The 12,805-nt window shown below is 41.7% G+C and overlaps 1 protein-coding gene across 1 annotated transcript in view; it reads right to left on the minus strand.

Moving 5' to 3' along the window:
- HSPA4 (heat shock protein family A (Hsp70) member 4) overlaps nucleotides 1-11,227 on the minus strand; it is a 48,826-nt gene extending 37,599 nt beyond the window's left edge. The window contains exon 1 of the mRNA XM_003405015.4: nucleotides 10,866-11,227. Within this exon, the coding sequence (XP_003405063.1) occupies nucleotides 10,866-10,972 (107 nt within the window). The 5' untranslated portion in view covers nucleotides 10,973-11,227. The remainder of the gene's footprint in view (nucleotides 1-10,865) is intronic.
- Between the last annotated feature and the right edge of the window lie 1,578 nt (nucleotides 11,228-12,805).

The raw sequence follows: 12,805 nt of genomic DNA on the forward strand, positions 1-12,805 counted from the left end.
AAAACCACCAGGCGCTCCTTGGAAACTCTACAGTGCAGTTCTACTCTGTCCTACAGGGTCACTATGAGTCACAATCGACTCAAAAGCAATGGTTTTTTTTTTTTTTTTGGTTTTGTTCCATTTTTTAAATCACAGCCCGTAACACCCTTTAGAAAACTGCCCAGGGCAATCTCACCCTCTCCCTCTCCACACTACGTTCTCCACTCCAAAAAGGCCTTCTAGTTTAAGTCTGGAGCCCTAGTGGCACAGTGGTTGAGAGCTATGGGCTGCTAACCAAAAGGTCAGCAGTTCGAATCCACCCATCGCTCCTCGGAAATCCTATGCGCAGTTCTGCTTTGTCTTATAGGGTCACTGTGAGTCAGAATCAACTCAGTGGCAAGAGTTTGGCTTTTTTGTTTTAGTCTAAGCCTAAAGATTCACAAACCTGCATTTTCTTAAAAAGCATCAGATCTGAATTTCTAAGGTATATTCATTCCACCAAGACCTCAAACAACATAACTAAAAGGCCGTGTTATTCATCCTATTTCCTGCAGCCCTTTTTCAACCCTTCACCTCCTAAGAACAATTACTAGGTCTAAGAATGAAAAACAATAATGTTTTCCATTCTCCTATATGTTCTATTGAAGAGTTCCCTATTCTGTCTCGATAACTCTGAAGCTGTCTTGCTTACAATTACCTTCCAAACAAAACCAACTACCAACAATAAAGCCCAGATTCTTTAATATGGAACCTAAGTTCTATCATTATCCCAACCTCACCCCATTTTCCAACTGCATCTCACCTACCCAGTGAACCATCACAAGTTGAGTCAAGTCTCCCACTCCTTCCTGTCTTTGCCCGGGTCCTGGAATGCCCAGGTCCTCCCAAATCTCGCTAATTCTCCAAAAATATCACCTATTTTGTGAATCCTTCCCAATCCCCCCAAGTAAAAGTTAATCATTTCTACCTCTTAAACTAGACTTAGAGGGGAGATGGGAGGGTAGAGGGGGTTGGAAACTGGCCAAACGGTCACGAAAGGAGGGACTGGAACGAGGGAGCAGGCTGACTCATTAGAGGGAGAGTAAGTGGGAGTATGTAGTATGGTGTAATATGTGAGAGACTGACTTGATTTGTAAACTTTCACTTAAGGGACAATAAAAATTATTTTTAAAAAAAAACTTACTAGACTGGCTTAGTTTCTACTTAGTTCCAACCAGAAACTGAACTTGAATTACGACTGCTAACATACTTGTTTCCACCTCTAAAACAGTGTTTTATAAGCCATGTTGTTGCTGCTAGCTGTCATCAACCTATTCATGGGCTTAAAATCAACTGAAGGGGAAGACAGGAAAAGGGAGGTCATGAGCAGCAACTTAAATACAGCACACCACTATACACTGCATGTAAAGGTATATATTGTTTAAAATGAAGCTTTTTTTCAGTTGTGTGTGCCTGTAACACATCTCAATATAAAGTGTATAACTTACTAACGTTTAGGTCATAGGTTTGCTATAGACCTGCATTAGCCAATAGGGTGGCCACTACCCACATATGACTATTTAAGCTTAAATTAAAATTGAATAAAACTTAACACTCAGTTCCTGAGTCACACTGGCTATATTTCAATTCCTTAATAGCCAAATGTGTCTTGTGGCTACCGTTTTAAAAATACAGATACAGAACATTTCCATCATGGCAGAATTTTCTACTGGACAGAACTGTTCTAGACAATACTCTCCTTAAAACCAGTTAACATTTTTACTTACTTTTAAAATCTACTACTTTTTAACAGTAACAGAAGTGTTTCTTATATCTCGAGAGTCAAATAAATGTCTCATTTCAAATTGTTCATCTTCCTTTTTTGGTTTATGCATACACACACTACGAAAAGCTCCCAATTTCTTATAAATCAATCAAATGCCGCTAACGGAACTTCAATCTTCACCACATAATGCAGCAATTAAAGCTCAAACAAAAACTCTGGTAGTGTAGGAAATTTCTATATTTTTCTTACCACAGACAGTGAAACGTGTGAGAGCCGGAACTCAATAAAGGACTAACCTGTTTTTGTGGGTCTTTCAAGTTTTCCACCTTTGACAGGGTGCAGTCTTACCACTTTTCTGTTGCTCGTTTTAGTGGAAAATACTTGAATTTTCATTCTCTGACAGGTTTTTGCCTTATACAGGTTCCAAATTTCACAGGGTTTATTTTACTTACAAACACAACAATACAATTTCACCACCTAATCTTACATTCTAAAAAAATCTCTTAACAATTAGCTATTGTACCAGTGAAAGAAATCCTTAGTATTTCCACGTTGTCATCAACCTAGTTTATTTGAACACACGTACAGTAAAAGAGCTCAGGTTCTAAAATTACATATCCTGTGTCCATCCCACATCTCTTCTTTGCCTCTTTCTAGCTGTGTGACCTTTGCAAGTTGCTTAACCTGAGATTCAACTTACTCGTCTCTGAAATGGGAGGCTTATATCAGAGACTAGTACATAGTAAGTAATAAAATATTAGCCGCTATTACAGTTGCAGTGAAGCCCTGGTCTAGGTTTGATACAAAAATATACTAACTAGTCTGCTATGAAGGCTATTTTTCAAACCATCCATTAAAATCCAGCCAAGCCATCTTAAAATTGTACATGTGTGATTAAAAAAAAATCCTACTACTTCCATTAAGAAAGGACAACTGGGGGGACAGCTAGGTCAACTAGCATAACACAGTTTATAAGAAAAACGTTCTACACTCTACTTTGGTGAGTAGCATTTAGATCTTAAAAGCTTGCAAGCAGCCATCTAAGATACACCTGTTGGTTCCATCCCATCCGGAGCAAAGGAGAATGAAGAAAATCAAAGGCACAAGAAAAATTTTACTCCAAAGGACTAATGGATCACATGAACCAGAGCTTCTACTAGCCTGAGCCCAGAAGAACTAGATGATGCCTGTCTACCACCACCAACCACTCTGACAGAGATCACAATAAAGGGTCCTAGACAGAGCAAGAGAAAAACGTAGAACAAAATTCAAATCCACAAAAAAGACGAGACTTTACTGGTCTGTCTGTAACTGGAGGAACCCTCGAAACTATGGATACCAGACACCCTGCTAACTCAGAACTGAAGCCATGTCCGAAGTTCACCTTTCAAACAAAGACTATTGCTGTTGTTACGTGCCATCGAGTCGGTTCAAACTTCATCACAACCCTGTAAGACAGAGCCTCACAGGGTTTCCAAGGAGGAGCTGGTGGATTCGAATTGCCAACCTTTTGGTTAGCAGCTGAGCTCTTAATCACTACACCACCAGGGCTCCAAACCAAAGATTAGACAGGCCTATAAAACAAACGAAGTCCTGAATTGACTCAACAGCAATGGGTTATTTTTTGCTCTGAAAACTTTCACCTAAAGCACCATAAAACAAAGGACAACTGAATGAGTCCCAAACGAAAAGCAGCACAACCTAAAGGCTACTGAAAGCTTACACAAACAAACCTAACATTTAAATATGAAGAAAGTAAATGGTACACAGCTAGTTGATCAGGACCAGCATTAGAACTTAGTTCAGTGCTTTCTAGGACAAACTCATCATAGAAGACAGGAAAGTATAAAGAAAAAAATAAAGATTATGTATAATTTCACAACCCTCCCCCCACCATAGACAGCCACTATGAGTGTTTAGGCAAATACCCCTTGCAACCGTAATAAATCCAGTAAGTCCTAAAAAAACAGAAGCTAAATAAATACTCCATTCAGTTTGCTTCTCTCTCCTCAGTATATGCTCTGAAAAGTTTTCAATGACTGAATTATTTCTTCAGGGTTTTAACAAGGAACAAGCTTTACGAGAGTATTTAAAGTAAACGTTACTACCTTTCACTCACCAGGAAAACAAGGAACTTGCAAAATTTACAACAGCTCAGATCCAATCTCTACCTGTGGCAGGGGGACTCTCATCGAAACGAGTCCAGCTCCCTTGTCCCACGGCTTTCATTATTGAGCCTTCTTCCTATGTCAGGCATTCAATACTTGATACTCCCAAATACTGAGAAAAGAACCATGACTGACCCAGTTTTACAGATGAAGAGTTGACTAAAGTCAAGGTAATGTGCCCAGACTTGTAACTAGTGAACAATAGAGCCCGGAATTCAAAATCAAGACTACCAGATTCCAAATCCCATCCACACTCTTATACCGCCTACCAATCCCTGTTAAATCCATTCCTATTTCTACACCTTTGGAGCCCTAGTAGTACAGTGTTTAAGAGCTACGGCTGCTAACTAAAAGGTCAGCAGTTCGAATCAACAAGCCTGGGAATCCCTATGGGGCAGTTCTACTCTGTCCCATTGGGTCACTATTAGTTGGAATCAACTCAAAGGCAGGTAAGTTTGGTTTTTTGGTTCTATAGTTTCGCTCACTGTCCAAATCCTTTCCCCCATTACTGAAGTCCCTTCTCAAGTCCCACTCCTGCCCCCATCACTCTAGCCCCCAACGATGGACTCCTGAGAATTCAGTGTTTTAAATCTGTACTATATAACCTCATCCATAATTGTACTCTCTTGTATTTATTGCTGCTTTATGTCACTCATTTCCAACTACAGTGATTACATCTCTAGACACCAGGAATCTTTACCTTCATCTATAACCCATGTTACACCAAGTCAATGCTGCTACAAATAGAAATAAACACTTAATAAACACATTCTTGATAGGTTACTTTTCCTCCATTCCAAATTTTAGGATGACATTAGCTGAAACAAAATTCAAACCCGTTGCCATCCAGTCAATTCTGACTCATAGCAACCCTACAGAACAGGGTAGAACTGCCCCGTAGGGTTTCCAAGGAGCACCTGGTGGATTGAAACTGCAGACCTTTGGTTAGCAGCCATAGCTCTTAACCACTACGCCAGCAGCGTTTCCAGGTTGACATTACCGTTGGAAAAAACCCATTGCCGTCAAGTCGATTCCGACTCATAGCGACCCTACAGGACAGAGTAGAATAGGTTGACATTACAGGATGTTAATTCAAGCCAAGTTCAAGGCTCCTCTGTTCTAATCCTAAAGTCCTAGGAATAATATCCTTTTTCAACAAGAGAATGGTATTGTTCTCCCTGTCCTGGGTAAGAAATACCGCTGACCAAATATTTATGAGCATTCTGATAGGATATTATGAACACGTGCAATGAGTACAGACCCTTAAAAGGTACTGCTTCCTGTATGTAACTGTTAAGTAGGACTACTCTCAGAATATTAGGACAGCTGCTGCTCTACAACATTTAACTTTCTTAAACAATGTAAGAAAATGAACTTTTCAGAGAACCCACAATAGTATTTACACTATCATATAAAAGCTGCAGGCAAAACTGCCATGGAAATGGGTATCCTCGGATTACTGCCTTAGCCCTGACCTTCAAATTACTAGAAGGAGTTGGTACCAAACAGACCAAACGATTCATACTTTTGAGATCTGCAGTTTCTAAAACACAGAAATTTCTTAATCAATAAGATTCGCACATTAAGATAAAAGCTACACAGCTGTTGAACCCTAGAGGCAAACTTTTATACAGTTCATTTTACTGTTCCAAAATATAACCTGTTACCTCATTAATAAAAATATAAAAATTAATAATAGCAATATCAGCACAAATAAGGATCAAGAAATCACTTAAGTTCCTAACATGAATTAATCCTTAAACTTTTAGAAAGTATTTTGGCAATATGTATTGAATTTTAAGTATATACCCTCTGACTTAGCAATTCCACTTCTGGAAGTCTATCCAACAAAAATAAAAGTATCACTGTAAACTTTCACCTAAAACACAATAAAGCAAAATTTTTACAGAAAAAAATAAAAGTACCAACATATGAATATACAAGACTTAACTGCTGAAGCACTGTTTGTAACAGCAAGAAATTAGAGATGACCTGAGTTCCGGAAGAAAATGTTAGTCATAACATGAAAGTTACATATTTACAAATATGGTAGATTCATATTTACAACTCTGAAAGATATCTAAAATATATAAACTGAAAAAGAAATTAAATATATACCGATTTTATTTGTTTAAACATACACAAAAAACCCTATGGGTCTACTCGCAGAAGTCAAGAAGAGAGTATGGCGGGAAACACAGCAACAGCGGTTAACCGGAGGGAAAAGTTGTTTAATTTTACTTTAGCACTGGTGTTCTTACTGTTAAAGCAAACAAATACTTTGTTGTCAGTTTTTTGTTTTTTGTTTTTTTTTTTTAACTTAAAAGCTAGGAAACCCAATTTGGAACCTGATAGAAAGTTCCTGGAGATTAAGTCTACCAATTTTGTATACAAAGTTGTATTTCAGTTCTTAAATGATTCTAAGGAACAATTTTCTAAAACCTCTGCACTTAGATAAATGAGAGGCAGTGGTGTAGACAGTCTGAACCTTTGGTTAGCAAATCAACTTTCCTCTTCTTTGATTCCAAGAGACCTAAATCATCCTGTTTCTCTACTAAGTGTTACAATGTGTAATACAGGCATTTACTTCATAGAGGAATACTCTTCTTGAAGAAATAAGACTGTGGTAATTGTTGTTAGCTGCCATCTAGCTGCCCCCGCCCCACCCCCCTCATGGCAAACCCCCATACACAAAAGAAGGAACCCAGCTGTAATCCACAGGCTTTTCATTGGTTGATTTTTAGAAACAGATCATCAGGCCTTTCTTCCTACTCCATTTGTATGGCAGTTCCACAAAACCTGTCCAATCATAGCAATGAGCATGCCTCCACTAACAGACAGGTGGCGGCGGCGCGTGAGGTGCGCTGGCCAAGAACTGAGCCTGCACAGCACACGAGAATGCTAGCCCTGAACCACCATGGCCCCCATGCATAAACAAGGTACCAGGTGTTTACCAGGTAGCCATAAATTACACATTTGTTCAGCTTTTGCTACTCTCAAAGGTAAAGTTATAGTAATAGGTTTCAGCTCTTCGAATTCCTAATATATTGTTTTATTAGGAACCAAATCCATGAGAATGATAATATAAACAATTCATCCACAGAATTATTTTCAAAGTAACTCATTTCTAGCACATGAATTGTCTGTAAACTATGGTCCAATTAACTTCTGTAATATTTGGCAATCCAGTAACATTTTTACTCCAAATAAACTTTAAGGTTGTACCCTTTCTACTGCAACAATCCAACTAAATATCAAAACTGGTTTTTCATCTTACTCCAAACCCTATGGTCAAAAAATGTCAGCACAAACACATATAATTAAAAACACACACACACACACACACAATCTGTAAGATTTATCTCAAACCCAGCCACTTTTCTCTATTTCCCATGCTAACACTAGTAGAGATCAACATCTCCCACATGGACTACTGCAGCAGCCTCTTAAGTATCTCCTCTGCTTCTTCTCTTGCTCTTCTCAAATAAATCTATTCGCCACAGAAAAAGCAACCATTATTTCTAAAATATGACTTGGATCACTTCCCACTGGATCTTAATAAAAATCCTTAACATGATCTACAAGGTCCCGCATAATCTTATCCAGCCCGCCTAATTCCTCTCCAGGTTCATCTCACACCAGTTTCTCAAGTGGCTCAAGAGTAGCTATGATCCTCTCAGTCTGTCACGTGTACCCAACTTTCTGCCTCAGGTCTTCTCACTTGCTGTTCCTTCTGCAGGAAACCACTCTTCCTCAAATCCGACACCACCTCCATGGTAAACTCCTACTCATCCTTAGTCTTGGCTTAAATGTCACTTCTTAAAGAACACCTTCCATCTCCACGCTACATCCAATTTAAATCAGGTCCACCTGTTACACTCTCAGCATCTTCTGTACTTTTCCGTCTTAGCCTTTACCATAGTAATTATATACTTCTCTTTAACACCTGGCTTTTTCCACTTGCTATGACCATGACGGCAGGATCTTGTTTATTTGCTCACCAGTGTATCTCCAATGCCTAGAAAAATGGCTGGCATATTGGAGGCACTCAACATTTGCTAAATGAGGACAGTCTAAAATGGGTGGGAAGGCAAAGTTCCTCAAAAACTAAATCCAAATCCTGCTACATCCATCACAATTTGAAATGAGGTATTTCCTCAATAGCCAACTCTCTATAATCTGCATCTCATTTCGACTTGCACATTAAAACGAATCTACATCCTACAGTGTTCGTGTACCTCTCCACAGATCCAAATCCATTATTTCTCAGCCACCAAAAAAATCAATCTCTCTGCTCTCATTTTCTACTTAGCCTTAGACTCTGACACAGAAATCTAAGCTAATCAAAATCACAGTTTAGAAATTACTTGAACTATGGTCTTCCTGTAAGTTCCTGGAGAACAGAAAGGAAAATATCAGAAAAACATTTACGGAAAATCATTTAACATTTTATTTTTATCATAATTACATGGCCACCCAGCATTAAGTCTTTGAGGCAAATTTAACTGCAATCTGGGCAGGTTATTTTTTTCCTGAAACAACTTACAGCTTCAAATAATGGAATTCATGGCAAAACTACTGTTGTAACTGCTCTTTGTCTAAAAAAAAAAGAGCGTAAGATAATAATCAAAAAGAAAGGACAAGACCTTTCCAATACTTGAGATTCTCTTCCTGTATCCCTCTTAGAGCTAAAATAGCTTCAATTCCAGGCAGGAAAAGACCAAACAGCCTAACTCAGTGCTCTAACCTTTTTAAATCATTGGAGACTACCTTTACAGATGAAGGAAACTACAGCCCAGGAAGACAGTATTAGATAGGAAACTAGGCTGCTTCAAACAACCCCTTCCCAGTCAGCAGCAAAAAAAAAAGCCCAACTTTTAGTCTAACCCTTTGTGTTAGGGAAAAGGAAAATGCTAGTCATTTGACAATACAAAGCAAGAAAAAAAAAAAAGCACAGAAAAGATGAACTTTGCAGCAATATTTTTGTGCTCTTTCCTCTCTCCTGTTTGTAAAACAAGCACAAAAGACAGAAAAGTTTAGAGTGGGAGCAAAGAGTTGGCCACTTAGCTTGTGTTAGAATCTCCCCAAGCCATCCAGGTATATGTAACCATTTGCTCTCTAAACCCATTTTACAATGTAATCCGTTCATCAAAATTGTAACAACTGCAGGCACTTCTGAATTTAGGAAAAAATCTGATCAATAAGTCAATTACAGTCACAAGGTTTTACTGGGCAGGGGAAAAAACTGTTTCAGAACATTACAATTCTGATCAGTTTATATACAGTACAAACTGTTAGGGGATTTCCCAAAAGGGAAATTTAAAATGATTGGCTGTCATACACTTAATTGGCAGGAGGCAGCTTGGACTGGTTAAGTTTCTGCATCCGCATTTCACAGGCTAGTTATGGGCTATCTAATTATTTAAACTTTTCCCAGAACTGTCTTGAACCCACTAAGGTTAAAGACACTGGTCATGGTGCCCAGTGATCTGTTCAGATGTTTCACCATAAGATGAAACATAGGGTACCTGCTGCCCACTCCACACCTCCTCAATAAATTACTAGCTCTGCCCTTCATCACCTCCTAATTATTCTATTTGATGCTTATTTTCAATTATTCCTTTCCCTGATATAGTTTGGAAACCAGGTTACACTTACCAAATGACAAGTAGACAATTCAAGTGTGGTTTTAAGGTTTTTCAAGTTTTGCAAATTTGTTTGGATTCTATTACACACATAAAATCCATTAAATAACCATCACTGAGATCTTCCTAATTTAAAAAAACATTACTGAGAAATTCTAATAATGTTAACAGTCCTTCCTTCCTACATTCTTTCCCGTGCTAGTTTCTTTCTGCTTTGAAAGAGCAACCAAATGACTAGTTTTCTCCTTTTCTAGCGTATAAAAAGTGAGAAATACAGAAGACCATCTTCCTTCCTAAAACATTTTTTCTTCGGACACAAAGAATTCTGATTTAATAACTCATTTTCTTAATAATTTTCCAATTGATGTTCATAAGAAATAGAACAGGTATTTTCAAGAAAGTTCAACAGTCATGACTGCATTGATTTACAGAAAGATATTCAATTTGTATTCTAAAGGCATACTGTTTTACTCTAACCAGGAAAGACCTGGGTGAGTCAAGATTTTTTAGTGCTGAATCTATACTGGTCGCTTACTATAGGTTTTAGAAGGCAAAGTGCGTCCCTGAGTCATTCATTAACAATTGCGGGCAACACCCTGGTTGAAATGAATGTATTACCGTAAAGTGGAACGCTATTAAGAGGTAATGTGCAGATAATTACTCAACGTTGTTCAATACGCTGAAACGATGTAGAAAACCAAAGGAAAACAAAGGGGTCAAGAAAGCACTCATCTTATTAAATCTTCTTCTGACATCTACCCGTGATCCCTGGTCCATCCGGAGCTCGAGCCCCCGAAGCTCCCGCTCCCTCTCTTCCGGGCGCCGCCCCGCCCCCACTCACGTGGAACTCGGGCCTCTTTTCGTTCTCCCGGCCGGCAGCCGCCAGAACCCGTTCAATTCAACTAACTTGTATTAAGACCAGTTCTGTGCTAAGCTCCTACCCGCTAGGGTCAAGAAAACTCAATACATTCTGGGCCAGGCTTATACCCCCGAGAGAGTCCTGGACCATCCTACACTTAGGCCTGCCTTCCCTCCAGCTAGTACCTATGCCCTCCGCTGGTTCAACTCCCCACTCCAACCTTTCGCTCAGCCCGCGGGACCACCAAGGAAAAGCCTGCCACTGGCGAAGACCCACACCCGCGGTACGGCGTGGCGACCAGTGACTGGACAGAGTGGGGGCGCCCTACGAACGGGGACCTCGGAACGGAGGCGATTCCCTGGCCCACGTTCCCCACGCCTCGAGGGTCGCAGCTCAGAACAAACGCCACCCCTCCCGCCCGTGCACGCGGTCACCCGGCCCACACTCACGGCGTGCAGCGGTCGCTATACTCATTAGCGATCGTCTCGATACCGCCCGCGCGGGCCACAGCGACGTAACAGCTCTGGAAGCCGAGGTCTATGCCCACCACCGACATGGCGCCGGCTACAGCTCGGGCCCGGGTCCGTCCGGCGAGACAGGACACGGACCCCGGTGGGGCTGGCACGCGAGGAGCGAGTTTCGTGGACCCGAAGACCGGGACTAGTGGGGGGGCGTGCTGGTGTCTCTGCGAGCACCTAGGTCCTTGGACGTGTGGCCGCAGCCGAGAGCTCTGCTCTGGCCGGCTCTGCACGGCGGCCACAGGAGGGGCGCCGGTAGCGGGGGCGGAGAAGATCTCGAAGGATCTCGTTGCGAAGGGAGCAAAGCCGCAGCGCGAGAACTGCGAAGGAAAGAAACGTTCTCGCGAGAGCCCGGCACAGACGCTTTCCTCCTGAGGTACCGCCCCTATGTACGTCAGAAGGTTACGTCATGCCCAGCCACTAGAACCTAGGAAGGACCTCGCGGCTGGAAGGCGGTTGAAAGGCGGAGCTGACCAGTGGAGCGTGCGCAAAGATCCCGCCGCAGCGGCTTCGCCTGGCAGCAAAGAGCTCTGGAGAACCTCCCCTTTGGAAAGAAAGGAGACCCGACTTAAGGCAAAATATTAAGGAAGTGCAGTTGGCTTACTTCCGCTGTTTTTCTTTATCTCAAAAGGAACTTCCGGTGGTGCTGCCGACTGCGTTCCTCTTTTTGCTGGGCCCCGGAAATGGGGACGCAGACTACTCTTGTAATTCCCTTCTTGGTATGCTGGCAGTAGGGGGAAGGCCGCCGTTGTAACGCGGCCCTAAGTAGGGTCTTATGTCGGGCTCTGTCAAAACCGTCTCTTCAGTGAAGGGGAGGAATCCCCTTCCAATCCCACCACCTTGCCATTTCAGTTCACCTTTGTCGCGCCGTGCTCGAAATCACTTGTGTCCTTAGATGTGACTGAGGAGCCCACAGGACTTAAGCCTTTCATTTCCCAGTACATCCCAAGCACCTGTCTGGTGCTAGGCTCTGAGGTGAAGGCAAGGGACAAAGCTGGATGACACCATGCCCAGCCTTGGCAGGCCACTCAGACCAGACAGTAGCAAGTTCACATGAAGCTATCGAATCTTAAGTTTCAGAGCCCCTGACTTGCACGGGCCCTTGGGAGAGCAGGAAGTTATGAAGTGTTCTAGGTGGGGATGGGAAGCCAGCTTGCAATCAGAAAGCAATTCTAGGTAAACAGCCCTGATAAATTACCTGAGGAGATACTGAGGAAAGGATCTAAGTCTCCAGTGATCTGTTGTGATTTCATCTTCTAAATATGTACTTTGTGGTTTTTTTTTTTAAAGGGCCCCCAATAGTATATTAGCTTCAGTCCCACAGAACCTGGATCCACTCAGAAGGGGAGCTAAACAAACTGGATCTCAGTTCAGGGTGGCAATGCTGTATGCACAGAATGGGGAGAAAAGTGTACCGCTGCAACTAGTTAGAAATACCAGCAATTGTGAGCTAGTGTGCCTTGGGGAGGAAACCCTGGTAGCGTAGTGATTAAGTGCTATGGCTGCTAACCAAGAGGTCGGCAGTTCGAATCCGCCAGGCACTCCTTGGAAACTCTATGGGGCAGTCATACTCTGTCCTTTAGGGTCGCTATGAGTCGGAATCCACTCGAAGGCAGTGGGTTTGATTTTTTGGTTTTGTGCCTTGAGGAAATGGTGGTATAGTAAAGTGCTCGGCTGATAACGGAAAGGTCGGAGGTTGGAACCCACAATCTGCTCTGCGGGAGAAAGCTGTGACAGTCTGCTTGCATAAAGATTACCGCCTTGAAAACCCCGTGGTGCAGTTCTACTCTGCCCTATAGGGTCGCTATGAGTCATAAATTGAGGGGGTTGGGTTGGTTGGTGCTTTGAGGAAGACTTCTAAAAGTTCTGTA

The sequence above is a fragment of the Loxodonta africana genome, chromosome 2, assembly GCF_030014295.1.
Source record: "Loxodonta africana isolate mLoxAfr1 chromosome 2, mLoxAfr1.hap2, whole genome shotgun sequence".
Taxonomy (NCBI): Eukaryota; Metazoa; Chordata; class Mammalia; order Proboscidea; family Elephantidae; genus Loxodonta; species Loxodonta africana.